The sequence below is a fragment of the Microcaecilia unicolor genome, chromosome 2 (genome assembly GCF_901765095.1).
Source record: "Microcaecilia unicolor chromosome 2, aMicUni1.1, whole genome shotgun sequence".
In the NCBI taxonomy this organism is placed as follows: Eukaryota; Metazoa; Chordata; class Amphibia; order Gymnophiona; family Siphonopidae; genus Microcaecilia; species Microcaecilia unicolor.
Genome location: NC_044032.1, coordinates 130,408,807 through 130,434,443, shown reverse-complemented (window position 1 = coordinate 130,434,443; position 25,637 = coordinate 130,408,807). Strand labels below are relative to the sequence as shown.

Genomic DNA, 25,637 nt, shown 5'->3' with positions numbered 1-25,637 from the left:
CCAGCAAGTACTGTGACTCCCCTGTTCCAGATTCGATTGCAAGAATGGACGCCTATGTATACCCAAATGGAAGAGAAATGGGCTCAAGAGGAAGGTGCGGTAAGGAGACCTGATGGCTGGTTACATCTCCCTGATACCAGAGTTCTGGTGCCACGCCACCTAGCTTGGCCTGTAGTGTCTCAAGCTCATGACCTATCGCACTTAGGGAAAACAGCACTAGCCCGCCTACTCAGTCGAGTAGTGGTGCTGGAAGGATTGGATAGTCTGGTTGCCACTGCCTCTGCCCGATGTACTCTCTGTGCCCAGAATAATGCCCGTCAGGGACCCCATATTCCACCAGGAGTTCAGTCTAGAGGACTAACACCTTTTGAGTCCCTAGTTATAGACTTCACAGAAATGCCCAGGAGCGGTAGGCTCCGATACCTCTTGGTCATGGTCTGTACCTTTTCTGGGTGGGTGGAAGCATATCCTACAGTCACTGAGAAAGCCACAGAAGTAGCTCGAGCCCTCCTTAGGGATGTCATCCCCAGGTATGGACTGCCCCTTGCCATAGGTTCAGATAATGGGCCCGCCTTTGTTGAAGCTACACTTCAGGCCCTGTCCCGCGCATTGCGCATTACCTGGAAATTGCATTGTGCCTATCGTCCCCAGAGTTCAGGGCAGGTTGAGCGGGCAAACAGAACCTTGAAAAATAGCCTAGCAAAGATTTGTCAGGAAACCCAACTGAAATGGCCACAGGCACTGCCACTAGCCCTCTTCCGCCTCCGATGCACTCCAACTAAAGGAACAGCCCTCTCTCCCTTTGAAATTGTGTATGGGAAGCCCCCAGCCATTTTGCAGGGAATTAAGGGAGACATAGGGATTTTAGGGTCTGCCCAGGTACAGGAGCAGGTAGCCCTCTTGGGCAAGATAATTTCTGAGCTTCAGTCTTATGTGAGAGAAATAAACCCTGTCCCCTTCCAGGCTCAGGTACATTCCTTCCTGCCAGGGGATAGAGTTTGGGTGAAAGACTGGAGGCTCCAGCCTTTGGGGCCCCGATGGAAAGGACCTTTTACTGTTTTGCTTTCTACCCCTGCAGCTGTGAAGGTCGCAGGGATTACTCCATGGGTCCATTGGTCTCGAATTAAGTCTGCTGACCAGACTGAGCCCAGCACGGATCAGACGGAGCCTAGACAGTGGAGAGCGGAAAGTGATCCAGCGGAGCCATTGAAGTTGCGCTTGACCCGAACCAAAGAATCTACTAGCTGAAAAGAAGGGTCAACTGCATACTGCAGGAGCTGCTGAACTTCGGCTTCACACTGAGACTCTTTCTGTCCAGATTCTGGCTTTCTTGGAATTTGAGAGCTTGATCCTTGTCAGTTGAGGGTCTATCCCAACTGGTATAAGAACTCAAAGACTGAGAACATTATATGAGAGTAATCTGTGATTAGCACAGACTGTTGAAATATTATTGCTTAATTAGTTTGCTGTATTTGTTTTAGATTAGGAAGAAAGAAAATGTTAGTAGTTTGGATGCTTTTGTTGTTTTCTACTCCTTGCCTCCTTGTTCCTAATACCCCAACTCGCTCCAACCTTTGGTTACACTCTGTCCAGGAACTAATTAGCCAGGCAAAGATTACTTCCCCTTGTATTGTGTGTTCCCGATTTTCTCCTTATACCACAGATGTCCCAGCTGTTCCTGTCCCTGTGCAACTCCCAGCTCTTATACCTCCCTACTTTTCGAGTTCAGGCCCTTGGAGCCAGGATTATACTTGGTGGTCCTTTTATAATGCTACTTCCCCCTCTGACTCTTCTCTAAGGCCAGTTTTTACGTCTCCCTATCCAGCTTCTGGAGTGTTTTGTTTAACAAGAGACATCTTAACTGTTCTTCCCATTCCCTGTAACTATACTAATGTTCTCCCAGAGAAGGAGGAACCTGTGTGGGTAGTTTCTCCAGGTACTCCTATGTGCCCTACTACCATACCTGCAGATTATGACCAAGGTGATTATCTGGCTCCTAACTATACTACTGAGAAGACTATAGTGTCCCATCCTATTTTCTACTTTCATAAGTCCCCGGGGTATGAAGGGGTTGCATCATATGAGCGGTCTGTCACAATTGGGGATTGGCACCTATGGTGTACAAAGTCTCCATTTCTTCTTCGTTCCCCCTGGGATAGGGGCTCGCATTATGGGCATCCTAATCTCCATCCTGTGCCTACATTTATTGGGAACTTTCGTTGCCCTCTCCTTGGTCATTACTGGCTCTGTGATAATGTCCTCCACATGATTCTTCCCCCCACATATGATTTTTGTGTATTGGTAACCTTGAATTATTTTCCTAAAGTTATTCCTCTTCTCAAACCACCATCCCCGCACCGCTCTAAGCGAGAGGCCTTGTCCTTACCTTCCTCCGTTGCCACAGAGGATGAGGCGATTGAATTAGCCCTCCAGTATATTAATTCTACTTATCCTCTGACTAAAAAGAGACTTGTAGCCCTTTCTGCCATGGCCTGGATTCCAATTGGGGGCCCGGTAGCGGGTATTACTGAACTAGGTATGGCTACCCGGAGACTTCAATCCCTACTTCATGTTCTAGTTCATGAGCTGAACGTGGTAGTCAATGCATTGCAGGATCAAATTAATGAATTAAGTATAGTTTCTCGGTATAACCGTATGGGTCTTGACTATCTCTTTGCAGCCCAGGGTGGTCTCTGCACAGTGCTAAATTCTTCAGAGTGCTGTACTGTTGTCATAAATAGGACGCATGTAGTTAGGCATGCCATGGATAAAGTCCTACAGTTGGCCAGCCTTAATGTGGAGGATTACCGAGGAGGATTAGACCTTACCTCCTGGTGGTGGTCATTGACCTCCTGGATACGTCCTTTGTTCATTTCCCTAATAGTCTTAGTTTTAGCAGGGTTGTTGTTTTGTTTCCTGGCCTCATGTGCTTCGGCAGTATGCCGTCGGACCTTAACAAGTAGGGTAATGGTGGTTCATAAGTCTATTCCTAGTTAGGATCACTATAATCTCCAGAGTTTGAGTTGTGAGACTTATCTCTGCATAAGCTGATTTTAGTCTCAAAGGGGGGAATGAGGCAGCCATGGGCAAAGAAAGTGTTAACTCTGAGAAATTATATACATAAGAAATGATATTAAAAGCTTGAAGTTGAATTCTAACTTTTTACCTTGCAACTAAAGTGAAGAAATGCCAGATGGTTCATATTATTTCAATGTCTAGCTTGCCGAGCAAAAGGTTAAAAGGTCAGAGACAGGAATTTCTTTCACCCTTGTGAGTGATGGATTGCTAAATGCTGGCACAGCTGTAAATTATTATGAATGAATAAAGGAATGAGCCAGACATATGACATGCTGTAGTTTAAAGCTGAAATAATTTCAGAAGTTCTTGATATGTAGATTTTGTTATAAGGAGATAGCTTATAGATAGAGACCATTATAAGTATGTAGAATATGTCTTATAAGGATGCTTACTTTAGAATATGCTGTATTCTGTGTAAATTAATAAGTTTTGTGTCTGTGTAGAATGTCTGTTAAATTCTGTATTACTCTTTGTCTGCTGTTTAAGAGGTCAAGCAAGGACTGCAGTGAAGAGGCCAACATGTGTTTTAAGTTATCTGCAGTTCTGGCTGGTTCAATGTATAAGCTGATAGGTGAAAAAGGTCAGGACTAGTCAGCTCTCTTCTCCTTGATTAATTATAGGTAAAATGTAGAAATGGTCTTGAAAGTAATAACCCGATATGTATGCTATTAAGTAAGATTGGCCCTTGACCCCTTTAATGAATGCCAGAGTTTAGTTAGCAGTTAGTACTAGGAATATGAGAAATCAATCATAATAACATGTAAGAGACTGGAGCCCACATGTCTGGTGTAAGGGGCCCCAGGTCACAGGTCAGTTTAGGATGTCTGGAACCTATGTAACTGATATTTGTATAGAACTGATTGGTTGAGGCAAGGTAATCAATCTATTCCTTAACCAATTGGAGAGTAAGGGGGCTAGGCTAGGCTAGATAGAACTGTATTTAAGTGGGAGAAGAAGCAGGTTACGTCAGAAGGAGCTCAGAAGAAAGAGAAGGACAGAAGGAACAGACAGAAGAAGGAGAAGACAGCATAAGAAGAGAAGCAGCTGAGACAGAAGCCACAAAGACACAGAGAGCTGAGAGAGAGACAAAGAGAGCTGAGAAAGAGAAGAAGAGACTTAATGCTGATGTTCTACTTTGTTTGCTGGCAAATAAAGAAGATTTCTCTCTCATTCTGGTGTGCTGTCTGACTCCTGAAGTATCATAAATTCATGCATCAATTCCTGCAACACTCCAATGTAATTTATTTTAAAGCTTCCCCTATGAACATATAACATAAAATTTTAAATCAGCAAAACAGCATTAACAATGATTGTACCTGTTAGACACAGCAGAAACTCTCTTTGCATATGTCCAAATTTTTCTGGAAGGGCTGCTTACACCTAGATCCAGCTGTATTCATAGTCTGAGGGGCAGCATACACCTAGATTCAGCTCTGTTTCTCATCAGAAGGGCCGCATAGGATCAGAAGGGCTGCATACTTCCGGATCCTGGTCTATTTTGCGATCTGAAGGGCCACAAACAGCAGGATCCTTATTTATTTTGCTCAGAAGGGCGAAATTGACCAGGATCCTGGTGTATTTGGAATCACAAGGGCGGCATACCTCCAGATCCTGGTGTATTTTTGATCAGAAGGGCCGCATATGTCCGGATCCTGGTCTATTTTCAATTTCAAGGGCCACATACAGCACGATCCTGATATATTTGGCCCTTCTGATCAAAAATAGAAACATTTTCTCCGATTCGTTTTAAATTTACTATATTGTAGCTTCATCGCATGCCCCCTAGTTCTAGTATTTTTGGAAAGCGTGAACAGACGCTTTACATCTACCTGTTCAACTCCACTCATTATTTTATAGACCTCTACAACGCAGATGCAGCAACGAATAGGTTTGCTTGCTTTGTTTTGCGCGAATGGCAATGATGACTACGCGGGGGAGTGGAAATAGAGATGAACCAAATTGGCTTCCTTGGTTACAGTGGACTAGATAGGATCACTTCCACTCCTGGCTATTTAACCCCCTTGCAGCAGCTCATAGGTTTGCTTGCTGTGATTTGAGTGTATGGGAATGACGGCTGTGAAGGGGAGTGGAGGAAACCGAGATTAACCTAATTGGCTTCCTAGCTTACAGTGGACTAGATAGGCTCACTTCCACTCCAGTCTATTGCACCACTTTGTTTAACTTTCTAAAAGATTTGTGTAGCGCTGGGTTATGGCTGGTGATCGCTGCATACTGTCAGCAGTAGCGGCCGTGAAAACAAAGAAGCGTCCCTTCTGTCATGAAACCTTATTTTACGCTTGAGAACGCCCGATCCGCTAAGTTACGCCCCGTGTGACGTAATGTTACCGTCGCACGCAGGATCGCATTCGCAACTTTTAAGGAGGACAAGATTGGTAAGGAAATAGGAAGATCCCGGGAGAATAATACTCAGCTTTACTACATCAGCTGTCTTCTTCTAAAAACATTTATTTTGGAAGATATATACATGTAAACGTCTGAGCAAAGAAAAAAATGTACTTTTAAAGGTTTTTAAATCGAATCCGGGAGGATCCCGCTGTATCCTGTTTTTACCTTTTGCCCGCTAAGCTGCTGTTACATTGTGCGCTAGCTGAGGAGTATTAGCAAATCATTTTGGCTGGAAAGTACTTTGGTATTAGTGACCTATAACTTGTGGCAGTCTTCTTTAATACAAAGTTTTTATTTTCCAGATATTTCTCTACACTAAAGTCAGTTGGCTGCAGAGAAAGCAATGGATGATGAACCTGAAAGAGCCAAGCGCTGGGAGGGAGGTTATGAACGTACATGGTAGGAGTGCCTTCTCTATCTTCTTTCTGTCTTTCATACCAAGGTCGTAAAACTAACCAAGATGTGTGTTGCTCATAGGGAAGTCCTCAAGGAAGATGAATCAGGATCACTCAAAGCCACTATAGAAGATATTTTATTTAAAGCCAAGAGAAAAAGGTAAGGACTCGGTAAGATTTCTTGCAAGTAGGCCCAAATTCATAAAGGAAAACTTAAAAATTTTAGGATTAAAAGCTTAAGAAAACCATGCAAAATGCTTGTTCTGGTCCCCACATAGCATCCTTGTTCTCTTTCTGCCCCCAGGTAAGAACTGTAACTTCCTGGGTATTATAGTGTTTATAAACATTTGCTAAAAGTCAGTGTGTTTGTGCTTTAAAAAATAAATGCATAGGGGGAGATGTAAAGAACAGTGCTGGAGTTGTGTGCAGCACATGCAGGAACACTGAACAGCATGCAAATTATATGAGCGTTGTCAGTGTTGTGCATTGGTCGGTAAAGGAGTCCGAACGTTATTGGTGCATGCCCACAAGAGCTGTGCAGATGTCCAATGAATTGGGGGTGGGGGGGAGGCTCCTGATGTGCTTAATTCCCTGATGGTTCAGTGGACCACCCACCCCACGATCCTTAAAAAAAAAAAATTCCTGGTGGTTTGCTGGACCCTTCCCCCTCTCCTGGTGGTTCCATTAGAGGGCAATAGGCAGTGGTGACTAGAGGTTTGGGCTTTGCCCAGCTGGGTGAGGTCGGTGGAACTGCTGGACCACTAGGCTGTTATTAGGGGGAGGTTGCGAGGGGTCCACTGGACTACCAGGGATTTTATTTTTTGGTTTGAGGGGGTCAGGGGGGTTCACTGGACTACCAGGGATTTTTTTGTTGTTGTTGGGGGTGGAGGATCTTGAAAGGGTTTGGGGGTAAGGGTCTGCGGCATACTGCCGTTTTGACTTTCCTGTCAGTGCCTGAGCCAGTCAGTTAACACGGGACCTTAATGACAGCTCAAGAGCTGTTGGTAGTTTCTAGTCATTAGGGTAGGGTTTTTTTTATGTTCCGGTTTTCTGTGCATTGGAGGGAATCTGCTGATGAGCTCATTTTATTACTAGTGAGCTCTTTAGCATTGGACCTTTGGTCACTGCTTCCGTGCATAGTAAAACAGTGGCCAAAAGCCTCTGTTCATTAGCTGCAAAATAATGTTTAATTTACACTGGCAAAAACCAGTCTAAATGAAACATTGCAAGTCTAGTTTGCTTTGATCATCTCCCTCATAGTTCTGAAACGTCCCAAATGAGATGCTCTGTTGAGGTGCATAGTTGTTCTATCGACACTACAGCTGCTCAGTTGCATAGGCGTCTAGGTGCACATGCTGTATGTTCAACTTTAGAGCCCAGAGATTGCTCAACTTTTGAGTTGTCGCTTCTGCACATGTGAGGAAGAAAATGGTGGGCACTCTCGCTCCTTCATTCCCAGCCACGTGATCCTTGCAGCTGCACATCACAGTGTTGAGAGGCAGGACCACCCCCTCCAACCTCATTGGCCCCTGGCTTTGAGATGTAACTGCCGCGCCATGCAGCACTTGTACATCATGAAGCTGGGAGCCAATGTGGTCAGAGGGGCAGTCATGCCTCTCTCTCCTTCATTGACTCACAGTGTTGTGATGTGTAGCTGCATGGCTTGTGCAACATTAGAACCTCATGGGGCCGGGAGTGAATGAGGGAGGCTTCACCAGATCGAGGCATTGTACTTAAACAGAGTGTGCTCTTATTGCTGGTCTGTCAAACCGGAGTAAGCTTATATTAGAATGAATGGGAGAAATTTGGAACTGTAAGTTTCTGTCGCAGATAAGTGGAGTACGCTTATCTGATATCATTTCTAGTTTGATATTAGTGTGAGCTTCTGCTGTCATTTATTGCCTTTGAAAACAATGTGCTTAGCGGAGGCTGTAACGGTGATTGGAGAAATGATTTCTGATGTTTTGGGTTCCAAAGTGCAACCTGCTAGTGAGCGTAAACTTCTGCCAAGCATAGAAATGTCCCTTTTGAACTTAGCAGTGCATGAGAATCTTTATTTATGTGGGTAGGTTCAGATTGGTTGCAGATCTCTGTCTAGTTTGGGATAGGGTAGTCATGAATTTTACTGATCTCCCAATAAATTGGACTCATGGGGGGAGTGAAGATGCTAAATTGAAGCTTTGTATCTTACTCACCTTGGACAAATCTCCTTCCACAAAAAAATGATTCCAAGCAAACTACTGGCCCGTTTCATCTGAGTTGTTCTCCCGGGCCCCGCCTACACTACTGGCTGATCAGCTGTGCGGCTCTTCCTCTTCTTCCTGTCTGGTGGAGCAGTGACGGTTGTCCCTGGTCTGGAGGACCTCGCCGGTTGTGACTATGGAGGAGGAACGTTTGAATCTGCACCACTATGGATCCCTCTCCGTAGTACCTGGTTCGTCTGTTGCAGTCGTGCGGCTCCTATCTAGCCCACAATCTTTCAAATTTCAACAAGCAGCAGCCACTTCGCTGACGCAATCAACTTGGTCTTCGTTTCACCTTCCCTACGGTGCTGTCATCCGTGATTTCTTACTACTAAGTGGAACTAGCATATCTTTCCCGTTGTGGTTCTGGGTGCCGGAGTGCGCAGGCAGGCTGCGGTCCCTATTCTCTGCGGTGTTATTGCCAGACCCGTTGACATCCTGGGCCCCACTGGCATTGTCCGCCTCCAGTGACCAGTACCACTCACCAGGCTGCATACTGCTGCTTCTGCGCTCGCTGGGTATTGCTACAGTTTCCAATTGTGGATCGCCTTACCGAGAACTGTTCGAGTCACTCTGATCCATCTCAGCATCTGGATTTCCATCGTCCATATTAGTCTCTCTTCCCTTTCCCTTTTACTTCTTACCCTGTTCCTTCTCCCCTGGGTAATGTAATTGAATCATCAGTAATTGTAAGCCACTTTGAGTCTGCTTCATGTGGAAAAAAGTGAGGTATAAATGTTCATAAATAAGAGAGTTTGTTTGCAGTAGGTCAAATGTGATCTTCTGATGGTATGTTTTCAGTATTTATGTTAATATAGGCATTGACTTGAGAAGTATTTTATAGCTGCCTGGTTTCTGCAGGTCTGTGCAACACATTGCACACTTTAAAGTAATTTTATTTATTTATTTTTAACGAATATGCAAAGATCTGAGCTACTGTTATTCACACTACCATATATCAGGCAGCACTTTTGTTTTCTTCAGTTTGATAGATTTGATCCCTTTTTATACATTTAAAGCTTTCTTAAGCATTTGCAATGTTGGTCTTAATACATTTGTTTTTAAGACAATTTGGTAAATTAAGACTAGCCATATATCTGTAAAGTTAAAGTGCATAGGTACTTTTTATCCCTAGACTTGGCACTGATTTTCAAAGTGAATTCACAGGTGTGATTTCACTGTGCAAGTTGTCTAATGAAAAATACATATACACATTTTCTGCTTGCATTTTTGTTCGAGTACCTTTTCCAAGGAAAGAAAATTCTAAAGTACATGCATCATGGTTTTAAACTGAAACCCACTCCTACCCCTGTACCCCCAGATTCTGTATATAGTTCGCTTAGATTTAGGCGCTGAAATTGGCATGGACTCTATAACACCACGTGTAACTTAGTTGGCTTAAGCTAATGAGTGCTGATATCAGCACTTAACAAGCAATAATGAGCACTAATTGGCACTTATTAGAATTTAGGCGCACAACTCGCTAAGCATATTCTGTAATGATGTGCACTGAAAACGCGTGGAGGCAAAAAGGGGTGTGGTTATGGGCATTCTGAAATTTAAGCACCTAGTTATAGAATATGGCCCAGTGTGCCTAAATCTACATACCGAGGATTTACACCATGTTTTAGTTGGTGTAAATGGATGTGTGCAGATTTAAGTGCTGAAATAGCAATTAGGCGTATTCTATAATCGCCTAAATTTAGGTGCCGATTATAGAATACACTTAGTCGGCACTGATTTCAGTTCCAATTTTTTTCTTTTTTTGGCACCATATATAGAATCTCTTCCATAGTGGATAAAAATGTGCATGTGGTAAAACCCATCAACCAACCAGGTGAGCAGTTTAAAAATATATATATTTCCACAGCATTGTTTTATCTACAGAAATGTTGGCAGCGGAAGTAATCAATCAGTCCTTAAGCTCTTCAGAATTTGTTCTGATCTTTATTTTGTGCCTAAGGAGAGATTATTGTCTAGTGACTGTACACCCCATTGAAAATTTAATCCACTGGGCACTGCTATACTGTTGGCTTCTCAGAACCACATGTTGGCATAACACTGATATATGCAAAGTATGAATGGAAATAAAACAGCTAAAATACTCAGCAGAAGGGATATGTGACCATAATAAATGGAAATTTCAAACCACAAGGAAGAAAACTAGGGTTGGACAACGATTACATGTTTTAATCAAAATTAATTGTGGTATTAACATTTTAATCACATGATTATTCGGACCTCTGGGCTGGATGGTTTGGCATTAGTGAATTCCCACTGCATGGAAATGCGTTAAACCTGCTGAATATAATGAAAAGTTGCATACATACATACACTTCCTTCCCACAGCACATTGCTCCCCCCACCCCTCCATATAGGTACCTTCCTTTCTCTTCCCTTGCTGCATTCTTCCCCTGTTTGTACACCAAGTTTCTCCCCTTCTACTGCTAAACTTGTTACCCCTGACATACAGGCACCCATCAGGCTGATTTTCGAAAGAGAAGGACGCCCATCTTTCTACACAAACTGGAAGATGGGCGTCCTTTTCACAGGGTAGCCCAAATCGGTATAATCGAAAGCCGATTTTGGATGTTCCCAACTGCTTTCCGTTGCAGGGACGGCCAAAGTTCATGGGGGCTTGTCGGAGGCGTAGCGAAGGCGGGACTTGGGCGTGCCTAACACATGGACATCCTCGACCCATAATGGGGAAAAAAGGGCGTCCCTGACGAGCACTTGGATGACTTTACCTGGTCTTGTTTTTCTTACGACCAAGACACAAAAAGGTGCCCGAACTGACCAGATGACCAACGGAGAGAATCGGGCATGACCTCCCCTTACTCCCCCAGTGGTCACTAACCCCCTCCCACCCTCAGAAAAAAAACTTTCAAAATATTTTGTGCCAGCCTCAAATGTCATACTCGGGTCCATCACAGCAGTAGGCAGGTCCCTGGAGCAGTTTTAGTGGGTACTGCAGTGCATTTCAGGCAGGCGGACCCAGGCCCATCCCCTCCTCCCCACCTGTTACACTTGTGGTGGTAAATGTGAACCTCCAAAACCCACCGGAAACCCACTGTACCTGCATCTACGTGCCCTTTCACCTGTAAGGGCTATATAGTGGTGGGTAGTGGGTTTTGGGGGGCTCAACACACAAAATAAGGGAGCTATGTACCTGGGAGCAATTTATGAAGTCCACTGCAGTGCCCCCTAGGGTGCCCGGTTGGCGTCCTGGCATGTCAGGGGGACCAGTGCACTACAAATGCTGGCTCCTCCCATGACCAAAGGGCTTGCATTTGGTTGTTTCTGAGATGGGTGTCCTTGGTTTCCATTATCGCCGAAAATCAGAAACGACCAAATTTCAAGATTTGGGCATCCCTGACCCTATTATCAAAAACAAAAAAATGGACATCCATCTTGTTTCGATAATATGGGTTTCCCCGCCCTTCCATCGGGACGTTTTGCGAGGACGTCCTCAGCAAAACTTGGGCGTCCCTTTCGATTATGCCCCTCCATTTCGCTCCTCTCCTGTTGCTGACCCCCCCACCCCAATACATGGGTCTAACATCTTCTCCTCCCCCCCTACATTTATCTTCAAATTTATTTGCCTTTCCTTGTCATCAAGCAGATGAATCCATTACGAATGGGTTGTGTCCACCTACCAGCAGGGGAAGATAGCACTGAAAACCATAGTGCCTCTTGGCCAGCTAGCTCCATCTGCCTCTCTGTATTCTCTATCTCCCCAGCAGGGTTGGACGCAGCTTATTCAGCTCCTTCAAAAATCTGCCTGGGGTGGCTCCTGTGCTTTTGCCAGTTGTAGCAGGGGTGTTGTGGCTATTGCTGCTTCACTTTAAAGGCCTAGCCTTAAGGGCGTCTGTTTGCAGTTCTTATGCTGCTCAAGCCTGCCTTTCTTGGTTGCAACAGGCAGTGGAACAGCCCGTGGATGGTGCGGAGTCCCTCGCTGAGGTTGCACCGTGCATGGAGTCGGCCTTGGCTTTCTTAGCTGACGCCCTCTATGATCTGGTCAGAGCTTCGGCTAAACAGATGTCTGTGGCGGTGTCCGCCCGCCGCCTTCTATGGCTACGGCATTGGACGGCTGACATGGCCTTTAAGCAAAGGTTGGTGAAGTTGCCCTTTCGAGGACTTCTGTTATTTGGAGAGGATTCTTAAAGACCTGGGGAATGCTAAACCCCAGCGGTTACCCGAGGATAGGCCGCGGCCTTCTTCCAACGGTCGGGTGGTTCCCTCCTCCTCTAGACCTCGCTTCCGTGAAGCTAGAAGGTATCGCCCGGGGCGCTCTGCTGGATTTACTCAACGTGCCCGTTTTCAGCATAGGAACTCCTTTCGCTCGGACAAGTGATCCGCAGCGGCTGGTGCTAGGCCTGGAGTTCAAGGGCGACCCTCTCAATGATGGTGCGCCGGTCCACTCCTCCTTTACAGCTGTAGGAGGATGCATTTCCCTCTTTCTAGAGGAGTGGACCAAGATTTCCTCCGATCAGTGGGTCCTGGACCTGATCAGAGAAGGTTACTGATTGGAATTCAATGCCCCGGTGAGAGACGTGTTTTTGGAGTCCCGATGCGGTACTACCGTCAAACGGGCGGCGGTAGAGGAGACCCCACAAGTCTTGTTGCACCTTGGGGCGGTGTTCCCTGTGCCTCCCGCCGAACACGGCTGTGGTCGTTACTCCACTTACTTTGTGGTGCCGCGAAAAGGCGGGTCTTTTCGGCCCATTCTCGACTTGAAGGAAGTCAACAAGTCTCTGAGAGTGCGGCATTTTCACATGGAAACCCTGCGCTCCATCATTGCGGCGGTACAGCCAGGAGAGTTTCTCGTGTCTCTGGACCTGAAAGAAGCTTACTTGCACATACTGATTTGGCCCCCGCACCAACGGTTCCTCCGTTTTGCAGTGTTGGGAAGACATTTCCAGTTTCGGGCCTTGCCTTTTGGCCTCGCCACAGCTCCCCGAACCTTTTCAAAGGTAATGGTGGTATTAGCTGCCTTTCTCAGGCGAGAGGGTATGCAGGTTTGCCCGTACCTAGACGACTGACTCATCAGAGCGGACTCTGCAAAAGAGAATCATCATGTCACAGCCAGAGTGGTCTCAGTACTGCAATCTCTGGTCTGGGTCGTCAATATGCCCAAAAGTCACCTGACCCCCTCTCACTCTCTAGAATATTTGGGGGTCCGGTTCGACACGGCCTCGGGGTTTGTTTATCCGACCAAAGGTGGTGCAAGCTTCAGAACCAGGTCCGTCTGCTCCTTAGGATGCCTCGCCCGCGAGCTTGGGACATAGTCCAGCTGGTGGGGTCGATGACGGCCACCTTGGAAGTGGTGCCATGGGCGAGAGCGCACCTGAGACCTCTGCAGTGTTCCCTGCTTCAACGATGGTCTCCAATATCTCAGGATTACCAGCACAGACTCACGTGGCTCCCTGCGGCCCGGCTCAGTATGGAGTGGTGGCTCTCAGACAACATGCTGCGGCGAGGAATGCCACTAGCGCTTCCCGATTGGTACCTGGTGGTAACAGATGCCAGCCTGAAGGGCTGGGGGCACATTGCCAGGGAAGGTATGTCCAGGGTCTCTGGACACCCGAGGAGTCGGAGTGGCCCATCAATCGCTTGGAGTTGAAAGCAATATTCCAGGTGCTTCTGGCCTTTCACACGACCCTGGAGGGACTGGCTGTCAGAGTTCTGTTGGACAATATGACAGCAGTGGCCTACATAAATCGACAAGGCAGCACTCAGTGCAGGGCACTGGCCGCGCAGATTTGCCACTGCACCGAGCTACATCTGCAGTTTCTGTCAGCAGCTGGCATTGCAGGTCAGAGCAATGTGCAAGCCGATTATCTAAGCAGGCATCAAATCGACCTAGCAGAGTGGGAACTGGCAGACGAAGTGTTCCTTCAGATCTGTGCCAAATGGGGGACGCCCGTAGCGGATCTTATGGCGTCAAGGGCAAATGCCAAAGTCTCGTGCTTTACAGGAGACGGAGAGATCCTCGCTCGGTGGGGTTGGATGCCTTGGTTGAACCCTGGCCTCCTGAGGGCTTCTGTCTCGCTGATACTTGACTTTTTGCAGGATGGATTACAAAAAGGCTTGGCCTATAATTCCCTGCGAGTTCAAGTTGCAGCCTTAGCATGTTTTCGGGGGAAGGTGGCTGGCCTCTCCCTGGCTGCTTATCCGGAGGTGGCACGGTTTCTTAGAGGGGTGCTTCGGCTCCGTCCTCCCGTGTGGGCTCCATGTCTGGCCTGGAACCTGGGGTTAGTTTTAAAGGATCCACTAAACAACGTATACAAGGTAGGGAAAGTTTATCACAAAAAATATATCAAAATCTACACTTTCCTTGCATTAGAATGATACAAAAAATCAGTGTATTGTGCTGGATTTCTAATAAGGAGGAAAAAGAGCCTCACAGAGCTCCTAGACAATATGTCTGTCTACTGGAGCTAAAACGGATCTTAAATTGATCCTCTGTTCATCATTGGCTCTGAAAAAACCCCCCAAAAAATAATTTTCTAATGTTTCAATCAACAGTGACAAAGATAATAGTTCCTTTCAATTGTTGCTTCACAAAATATTAGGACTAATTGTTGCTTCACAGAATGTTAGAACAAAGTGTAAAATAAACACTTATCTATAGCGTGAGAAGACTTCAATCTTTCTTCCTATGGCGCTCCAAGCCAACGTGGCCAGCGTTTCGTAAAAAACTGCTTCAGGGCTTAGATAGCGCTCGTCTTCTAAAAAAGAAAAAAACGAAAAAAACATTCTCATGATTCATCACTGTGGTAGCAAAACAATATCCAACTGATTTAATCAAACTTGCCCACTCACATGAAAGCCGCTGTAGCGGTGGTCTCCTGCATTCAGCATTGCGATTGCTTCAAAATGGCTCTGATCTATATTTAGTGACGTCAGACGCTATGCCATGAAGCAACCTATCACTAGATAGCAGTACTAAAAGATATTTAAAGGTGTACTGCCATTTATAACAGTTTTAAAAGAAATGGCACCATTCAACTTTTGAGTTGAGCCCTACAGGTTCTAAAGATTGCAGACGATAAATCCACCTTTGCTCAAATTGCAGCAACAGGCGGCGGATATCTCCTCCTCTCGGAGATCTATGGATACATTGCAAAATAACACATTTAAAATCTTTAAATTCATGCGCTTTTTGTTTACAATGTGTAACCAATGGTGAACCAATTTTTTCAATATGTATTGCACTTCTATGTTCAATTAATCGTGTAATTAGCCTCCGGGATGTCTGTCCTACGTAGATTTTATTACAGGGACATTTTAAGGTGTATATTACATTCTCTGATGTACAAGTTGACAATGATGTTAATTTATATGTCTTGTGGTCAACTGGATTAACAAAAATAGTGGTTTCATCCATAATATCACAGAAACTACAGTTCCCACATTTGAAATGCCCATAGGCATTGGATGTCTGAAAAACATCTTCGGTAGAGAGCACTGCAGGGCATAAAGATTCTTTCAAATTTCTGCCTCTGTTGTATGCAATTCGTACACGAGACTTGCTGAAGATAGAATATGATTGCATCAAGGGCCAATGTCTCTTAATACTTTTGACTACTTGAGGTGTGCTTGCAGTGTATTGTGTCACAAAAGTGAAAACATCGTCTTCTTGATCCTTTGGAGTGACTCTAGGGATTAGAAGTGATTCTCTGTGATTATATTTCGCTCTTCTGTATGCTGTATGTACAACCTGTTTGGGGTATCCACGTCGTAGTAATCTAGTCGACAAGTCCTTTGATTGTTGCCGAAATTCATAATCATCTGAACAGACCCTCCGATACCTTAAAAACTGTGAGAAGGGTAAACTGTTCTTGAGTGTATTCGGATGACAGCTGCCATAAGCAAGGAAAGTGTTTCTATCTGTTGTCTTGTGAAAAACTGTAGTCTTAAAGTTTTTCCCTGTGTTTGAAACCTGAACATCCAGAAATGAAATAGTGCTTAAATCTGCATGCATAACGAAATGGATGCGTGGATGACATTGGTTTAAGTCTTCTACAAATTGGGTTAATGTATTAATATCACCATTCCATAATAGAAAGATATCATCAATATATCTTACCCATAAGCTGACCTTCTCATATGCCTGTAAGGTGTAGACATATTTCAATTCAAATGCTCTCATAAATAAATTTGCTACTGAGGGAGCCATCGTGGCTCCCATCGCGACGCCTGATGTTTGTTGATAAATGGTGTCTTCAAATTGAAAATAATTCTTTTTCATGGCTAACGTAGCTAAAGATATAATAAAAGATGTAGTGACTCTACTTAAAGATCTTCTGTCTAAAAAGACTTTCAATACTTCTAACGCCTCATCTTGTGGAATAACCGTGTATAGTGAGGTGACATCTAGGGTAGCCATTAAAGATTTCTCTGCAAGGTGACTATTAGCTTCTAGTTTCTGTAGAAACTCAGTTGTATCCTTTATGTATGATTCACCTTCGATGACAAATGGTTGCAAAAAACAGTCAACAAACATGGAGAGCGGCTCTAAAACCGAGCCTCTGCTGGAAATAATTGGTCTTCCTGGTGGATCAACTAACGTCTTGTGGATCTTGGGCAAAATATAGATTACTGGAGTTTTAGGGTGAGTGGTGTTAAGGAAATTATATTCCTTAACACCACTCACCCTAAAACTCCAGTAATCTATATTTTGCCCAAGATCCACAAGACGTTAGTTGATCCACCAGGAAGACCAATTATTTCCAGCAGAGGCTCGGTTTTAGAGCCGCTCTCCATGTTTGTTGACTGTTTTTTGCAACCATTTGTCATCGAAGGTGAATCATACATAAAGGATACAACTGAGTTTCTACAGAAACTAGAAGCTAATAGTCACCTTGCAGAGAAATCTTTAATGGCTACCCTAGATGTCACCTCACTATACACGGTTATTCCACAAGATGAGGCGTTAGAAGTATTGAAAGTCTTTTTAGACAGAAGATCTTTAAGTAGAGTCACTACATCTTTTATTATATCTTTAGCTACGTTAGCCATGAAAAAGAATTATTTTCAATTTGAAGACACCATTTATCAACAAACATCAGGCGTCGCGATGGGAGCCACGATGGCTCCCTCAGTAGCAAATTTATTTATGAGAGCATTTGAATTGAAATATGTCTACACCTTACAGGCATATGAGAAGGTCAGCTTATGGGTAAGATATATTGATGATATCTTTCTATTATGGAATGGTGATATTAATACATTAACCCAATTTGTAGAAGACTTAAACCAATGTCATCCACGCATCCATTTCGTTATGCATGCAGATTTAAGCACTATTTCATTTCTGGATGTTCAGGTTTCAAACACAGGGAAAAACTTTAAGACTACAGTTTTTCACAAGACAACAGATAGAAACACTTTCCTTGCTTATGGCAGCTGTCATCCGAATACACTCAAGAACAGTTTACCCTTCTCACAGTTTTTAAGGTATCGGAGGGTCTGTTCAGATGATTATGAATTTCGGCAACAATCAAAGGACTTGTCGACTAGATTACTACGACGTGGATACCCCAAACAGGTTGTACATACAGCATACAGAAGAGCGAAATATAATCACAGAGAATCACTTCTAATCCCTAGAGTCACTCCAAAGGATCAAGAAGACGATGTTTTCACTTTTGTGACACAATACACTGCAAGCACACCTCAAGTAGTCAAAAGTATTAAGAGACATTGGCCCTTGATGCAATCATATTCTATCTTCAGCAAGTCTCGTGTACGAATTGCATACAACAGAGGCAGAAATTTGAAAGAATCTTTATGCCCTGCAGTGCTCTCTACCGAAGATGTTTTTCAGACATCCAATGCCTATGGGCATTTCAAATGTGGGAACTGTAGTTTCTGTGATATTATGGATGAAACCACTATTTTTGTTAATCCAGTTGACCACAAGACATATAAATTAACATCATTGTCAACTTGTACATCAGAGAATGTAATATACACCTTAAAATGTCCCTGTAATAAAATCTACGTAGGACAGACATCCCGGAGGCTAATTACACGATTAATTGAACATAGAAGTGCAATACATATTGAAAAAATTGGTTCACCATTGGTTACACATTGTAAACAAAAAGCGCATGAATTTAAAGATTTTAAATGTGTTATTTTGCAATGTATCCATAGATCTCCGAGAGGAGGAGATATCCGCCGCCTGTTGCTGCAATTTGAGCAAAGGTGGATTTATCGTCTGCAATCTTTAGAACCTGTAGGGCTCAACTCAAAAGTTGAATGGTGCCATTTCTTTTAAAACTGTTATAAATGGCAGTACACCTTTAAATATCTTTTAGTACTGCTATCTAGTGATAGGTTGCTTCATGGCATAGCGTCTGACGTCACTAAATATAGATCAGAGCCATTTTGAAGCAATCGCAATGCTGAATGCAGGAGACCACCGCTACAGCGGCTTTCATGTGAGTGGGCAAGTTTGATTAAATCAGTTGGATATTGTTTTGCTACCACAGTGATGAATCATGAGAATGTTTTTTTCGTTTTTTCTTTTTTAGAAGACGAGCGCTATCTAAGCCCTGAAGCAGTTTTTTACGAAACGCTGGCCACGTTGGCTTGGAGCGCCATAGGAAGAAAGATTGAAGTCTTCTCACGCTATAGATAAGTGTTTATTTTACACTTTGTTCTAACATTCTGTGAAGCAACAATTAGTCCTAATATTTTGTGAAGCAACAATTGAAAGGAACTATTATCTTTGTCACTGTTGATTGAAACATTAGAAAATTATTTTTTGGGGGGTTTTTTCAGAGCCAATGATGAACAGAGGATCAATTTAAGATCCGTTTTAGCTCCAGTAGACAGACATATTGTCTAGGAGCTCTGTGAGGCTCTTTTTCCTCCTTATTAGAAATCCAGCACAATACACTGATTTTTTGTATCATTCTAATGCAAGGAAAGTGTAGATTTTGATATATTGTTAGTTTTAAAGGCCCTTCAGTGTTCGCCCTTCGAGCCACTTAGACGAGCTTCGGAGAAGGATGTGACCCTAAAGACGGTCTTTTTGGTGGCCATTACATCGGCGAGACGGGTGTCTGAGCTCCAGGCGCTGTCCTGTCGAGACCCATTTCTGCAATTGCACCTTCTAGATGTGTGAAGGGCTCTGTTGCAGTATCTTCGCATGTCAAATGCTTTCAGGACCTCTGATCACCTTTTTGTTTTGTTGTCAAGTCCTCGCAGAAGGTCTCCAGCGTCTAAAGCTACGTTGGCTCAAAGAAGCTATTTTTTCAGCATATCTGCTGTCTGGCCGGCCTCCGCCTGAAGCCTTTTAAGGCACATTCCACAAGAGCGATTTCCTCTTCTTGGGCTGAAACTGGAGCACTCTCTCTTCAAGAGATATGCAGTGCAGCGACATGGGCTTCTAAGCTCTCATTTGCCCGCTATTACAGGCTGGATGTGGCTGCCAGGAGGGATGTGCATTTTGGAGCACAAGTGCTGGCACGTGGTGTGGCTTGTTCCCACCCTATCTAGGGATTGCTTTGATACATCCCATTTGTAATGGATTCATCTGCTTGATGACAAGGAAGGGAAAATTAGGTTCTTACCTTGGTAATTTTCTTTCCTTTAGTCATAGCAGATGAATCCATGAGCCCGCCCTGATTGACTGATTGATGCTATTTTGGGTTCAGTTTTTCCTGTAGATATGCTCCCTCATTGGGAGAAGTTGGAAAACAGTCTTCAGGATTTCTGTTCTGTTACAGGAGGTTGAGTTCGTCCCTCCTTTGAATTACTGCTCCTGTTCTGGGGCGTTCGTTCGCTGTGAGGAAAGTTCATGTTATTCTACTTTGCAGTGTAACACTGCTTTGGAAGCTTCAAATACTGAGAGGCAGATGGAGCTAGCTGGCCAAGAGGCACTATGATTTTCAGTGCTCTCTATCTTCCCCTGCTGGTAGGTGGACACAACCCATTCGTAATGGATTCATCTGCTGTGACTAAAGGAAAGAAAATTACCAAGGTAAGAACCTAATTTTCCCTTTCATAGGGTCTCTGGCTGCGATTCCCACATGCTACTTGCAGCTGACGCTGCTAAGTTGCTATGTTATGCCAAAGTGAAAGAGAGAGAGCAATGCTGGACACCAGAGGGGAGTTAAATATTTTGATCAGGATTAAAAAATGTAATCCTGATTTAAATTTAAAAAATATATAAATCAAATTAACGGTGTACTAAATGCCCACCCCTAAATAAAGGAAAAAGAAAACAATGGAGACTGCAGCAGGCAAATTAATAATTTCAGCTGTCTTGACAGCACCGTTGCTTAAGGACAGTGTATTGGTACTGTACTGTGAGATATTGTGTTAAATACCTGGTAGGACTGGTGAGCTATGTAGTCTGAGAAACGGGGGGAAATGAAGTAGCTGCACTTCTGCTATTATAATTGGGTCTCTCTTGTGTTATCAGGATGGAGAAGGGAATACATCATCATGGCAACAGAAAGAGAGAATGTGTTTAAAGACAATGAAACATCTATATTAGTGTAATGCCTGCTGGCCAATCAGGGCTCTGCTGACATCTGCGCGTTGTTGCAGCTCTGTAGTAGAGGCTGTAAATCTTTTGAGTTACTAATGGAGGCCTAGATCCCACAGTTGTAGTTAGCTGTATAGATTAGGTTTAGTTTTTGTTATGGATGTTACTAAAGTGGAAATGCAAAGCAGAACTACAGTGGCAGAATATGTGGGATGTTTTGTCCATATTAGTCATTTTGATCAATAATGGCTTCTGTTACTTTTTGTATTTTAACAGGGTGTTTGAATACCATGGGCAAGTTCGTCTAGGAATGGTATGTATTTATTTTAATGAACATCCAACGAAATTACCAACATATCACAGTACAACAAATCATAGTCTTATCTGGAACAGATCCCCCCCACAACCCACACTAACTCCCATGGGATGGGAACAAGAAAAATTAAACAGTCAATAGAATAGCAATAAGAACTGATAGGGGCACCACACAGAATGGTATGTTGGTTTCATTATCTGTTGCTCTTGATAGGAGTGACTTATTTGTTAAAACCAGGGACCTCTCTCTAGTACATACTGAGATTTTGAACTCTTTGAAGAAGTAAGTTATTCTACTTGACTACTTCTCATCATTGTACAATGCTGTGGATGTGTAGTAGCACTAATGCCAGCCTGGTTCTTAGAACCAGGAGGAAATGGGAAAAGTAAAGAAACTATTGCAGTAATGCAGGTCAGAGCTGTGGTCTTGTACAGTGCTGAAACAAAATGAGGCCTGGACTGATGACAGTAAAGCATTGGGACTGGCAATAACGTTTTGTTAACAAAAAGGTTAACAACTACTTGCAAGTTTTGAAAAGCACTCTGATTAAGCACAGTTTTTTAAAACCATATGTTGCATTCCAGTGTTGCAAAATATTTTTCAGGAATATAATCAAGAGTATAAGGCTTAAGAGTATATGTATTGTGTAAATATAAGCTTCATGGTTCATTGTGTTAGAATCTCATTCCAGGCCATAGCCGTTAACTCACTCAGTCCTGTACAGGTTGGAAGGAATTCTGTCAGGACCCACCTAAATTTAGGCGGCAGATCCCCGATCAGTACCTAAAATAATAAAATAATTAATGGGCTCCAATGATTTAATTATTGGGGGTAACAAGCACTTAATTGACTAATCATGATTTGGGCGCCGATCTGGCTACGTGCTCTTTTGTAACAGTGGATGCCTAAATTGGATCATGTACAACTCAAAACGTTAAGGGCATGGGTGGGTCAGGAGCATTCACAAAAGATGCATGCAGTGTTACAGAATAGTGGGGATCTGTGCTCAGTTTGCACACCGGGATTTATATTTATTTGGATTTTGCTTACACCTTTTTCAGTAGTAGCTCAAGGTGAGTTACATTCAGGTACACTGGATATTTCTCTGTTCCAGGAGGGCTCACAATCTAATTTGTACCTGAGGCAAAGATCATAAGGAGCAGCAGTGAGATTTGAACCAGCCACCTCTGAATTTCAAGAGGTGCTCTAACCACTAGGCCACTCCTCCACTCCACATGTGGGGTTTCAGCTGGTATAAGTCCTTGCACCCAAAGTTGATTGCCGAATTTGGTGCTCAACACTGTTCCATAAATTGCTAATCCCAAAATGCCCTGTATAGAATAGCATGGAGCACCTGAATTTTCAGTGCCCTTTGATAGCATGTACTTTGCAAGTGGGCATTCACATGGGTGGGGCACAGACTTAACGTACATATTTCTCGAATCTTGAGCGTTTACACCAGCTCTGTTGCTGGCATTAGTGCTTGTGCCTAAACTCATACGCACATATATACCTGGTTTATGCTAGTATCCTATAAAAAAAGGTAGGCTTGTTTTCCTTCATAGAATAAGCTTCAAATAGGTGTTTGTTTAAATGTCGCTTGATATATTGCCTAAATTTATAAATGCATGAGGTGATTTACATGCTAATTAAATCAAGGGAAAGAAATGCTAGTGTTCAAATAGGACAGAATAGCAAAATGGATTAAAAGCAAAAGAAAAATAAACTTAAACTAAAATTCAAAATAAAAGCTAAAATAAGCCAATTTTAAAGTAAAATAAAAATAAGATTAAACAAAATAAATGGATAAAAATAGAAAAAAATATAGGGCAGACTAGTCAAGGTGTCCATTTATAGAATTACCTTCATTTGTGGGGCTTATAACAGTAAGGAGAAGCACATATTCCCAATCCTCTTTTTACATATATCCTGTAACGAGCAGCTCAGCATAAGAGGGAAACTGACCTTGAAAGAAAGAAAGAAAAAAAAAAAAAAAAAAAACACCCTACCCCATCAACTCTCTGCTTTCTGTGCCACATGGGTTTTATCCCCAGTGAGTAGCTTTCCCAATTACCATGTTTTCCATGTGTTTTATAATGTATGTAGAGCACCCACCAACCTTTTCTCTGCAGAAACAATTATGGGATTGATCCTTTGTTTTTTTGCTACTGTAGATGCGTCATCTTTATGTGGTAGTTGATGTATCAAGGACTATGGAAGACCAGGATTTAAAACCCAACCGACTCACGTGTACATTAAAGGTAAGTTTAAACATTTATGAGAAAATGCCCAGTGGCTCTGTCCCTTTATCTTTCTCTTTTTTTTGCCTTTCATTTTACTCTGTCCTTAATGTCCATTAGATGCCACGTCTAGACATTCAAATGTTCAGGTGTGTAATGAGAAGAGGGAGGCTGTGAACCCTGAGGAGGATTAGATGTTGACCTACTTGATGAGACTGTGAACAAAGTAAATACATTTTATATAAATTGAGTGGGATTCAGCAACAACCACTGTCTTCTAATAGGTCAGATTAACTAAGCCTTTTTCCCTTAAGGGTAGGATGGAAGAAAAGCCTTAGTAAACCAGGCCCTTGGTAAGAATCTGAGACAGAGTGGGGTTGCTTTTACCATGGGCAGGGAATTCCTATGTTAGCAACTGCTAGTAAAATATTGCTTCTCTTGCTTTGTAGTTATTGGAGCTCTTTGTTGAAGAGTACTTCGATCAAAATCCTATTAGTCAGGTATGTAGAATCATGTTGATGGCGTGTTGCTTGGATGACCCCATTCAAAATTCTCACTAAATCTTTACTAAGCTTTATTGGCATGTGTGTCTGTATATCCTCTCTATAATATGCATAATAGGTATCGTCAAAAAGGCGAACTGAAGGCAATAATTTTGGGAGGCAGGTGTATTTGTTTCTTTTAGGACTTCTCTGACATTTTGGAAGAATATCAGAAATTGGATTTTTAGGCTTCTACTCGGGGTGCCATAAAGTTTGAATCAAGAAAGGGCTCCTGGTCTCAATCACTTCCATGGTCTTTAGGAAGAAACGCTAACTTCTTGCGTTAGCTTTTTTTTTTTCTCCTCATCCCATCCTTGTCCACAATATGTTTGGGACTTTTTCTTTTAAGAAAATGTATGTCTAATTCCAGAAAGTAGAAATCTCTATTCAGAGGCAGAAGTTTTTTTTTGCAAGGACATTTTATGTTATAAGTTTCAAAGGGACTTCTAGTTTTAAAGAAGCATGTCTGAAGACAGTTGTGAGTTGTTGCAAAATTGCTTTTGCACTCTGCTGGTCAGACACTGATGCCTATCAGTTGGCAGAGTATAGCATTATTGGAGATTCTTACCTGGGATGGTCAAATGTTCCTGTTTTATGTCTTGTTCCCGTTTTCTATTTAGTGGGTTGGAAGGGGTGAACTGAAGTTCAGTTAGATTTTTATTCAGTAGAACAAAAAAAAAAATCATGTCTGATGTGATGGGACACTGTTGGCCATCCAGAGCCGAGTCCCTGTTCAAGAGGTAATGAGAAACACTCTGGAACTCTCCAGTGGCTACAACAGCTTTTCTGTAAATCCTAGTCATGAGTCTCCCTAAACTGGGCATTCATATATGTACTGTGTATGCCCTTAGGGAGTTATAAGCTGCTCCTCAGAAAATATGAAATCCCTCATTATCCTACATGAAGTGACTTGGGTATTGATTTAATACTGCCTTACATAAAACATAAAAGCGAGCAAGTGCAAAGTGTTGCATGTGGGAATGAGGAACCCAGACTATAGCTACTTGATGCAAGGTTCTACATTAGGAGTCACTGACCAGGAAAAGGATCTACGTGTCATCATTAATGATACTTTGAAACACTCTGCTCAGTATATGGCTTTGACCCGAGAAGGGAAACCCAAAATATTTGAGGATCTTCAAAGGGAATTTGCTCTTAAGCAGAGGGATGAGTTCAGTTATGCTCAGTTGAAACATTATGTGCAATCTTTGCCATGGGAAGCTCTATCAGAGGATGTACAGGAGGAACTTGCAACAACGTTCTCTCTGGAAGCACAACAAAAGGTGCCACTTTCATTCCACCACAGACACATCTGAGACACCATTTCAGAGCTGGACTATAAGCATCTACTTTTAATGTGGCAGAAGGACATTCAGGTTACCCTAAGTGTGGAGCAATTTAAAAATCACATATTATCAATCTGCAAACAGACAACATCTGCAGTGCAAACTTCAACTCAAAATTGCGCTTGTATGTTTCCCCTCGCAGGGCATTTCACATGGGCTTCTCCCCATGGGGAACTTGTTTGAAATGCAGAGCAGAGGGAGCAACATTGGGACAGATGTTCTGGAAGTGCCCTGTAATTACATCTCTCTGGAAGGCAATTTTATCACAGGTCTCTACAATGTGGCAAGTAGGGTGGCGTTATGATTCAGCAATTCTATTTGGTTTTCCAAAATTGGGTCCCCCCCACCCTCATGGGGTATGCAAACTTTGTACAGAAGGCTACATTAACTGCGAAACAAGTAATCTTATCTGAATGGTTGACTCGCAACTAGCCTTCAGTTCAACAATGGCACTCATGTATGATTTTCCTGCCCATTTTGGAACACTCTAATGCCCACTGCGCAGAGTAGACTGTTCAATATGTAACAGACTCTCTGCTTTTGATTGTAATGGGCTCGGCACT

At 43.2% G+C, this 25,637-nt stretch overlaps 1 protein-coding gene across 5 annotated transcripts in view; it reads left to right on the top strand.

Moving 5' to 3' along the window:
• The first annotated feature begins 5,309 nt into the window (after positions 1 to 5,309).
• The window catches only part of LOC115463103 (general transcription factor IIH subunit 2), a 111,597-nt gene continuing 91,269 nt past the window's right edge, over positions 5,310 to 25,637 (top strand). For 2 of the 5 annotated variants that reach the window (XM_030193315.1, XM_030193319.1), the window contains exons 1-6: positions 5,481 to 5,677; positions 5,787 to 5,883; positions 5,962 to 6,039; positions 20,907 to 20,943; positions 23,121 to 23,207; positions 23,636 to 23,686. In XM_030193315.1, coding sequence (XP_030049175.1) covers positions 5,828 to 5,883; positions 5,962 to 6,039; positions 20,907 to 20,943; positions 23,121 to 23,207; positions 23,636 to 23,686 — 309 coding nt within the window. In that variant the 5' untranslated portion in view covers positions 5,481 to 5,677; positions 5,787 to 5,827. The other 3 variants (XM_030193318.1, XM_030193317.1, XM_030193316.1) reach the window with 3 other exon arrangements.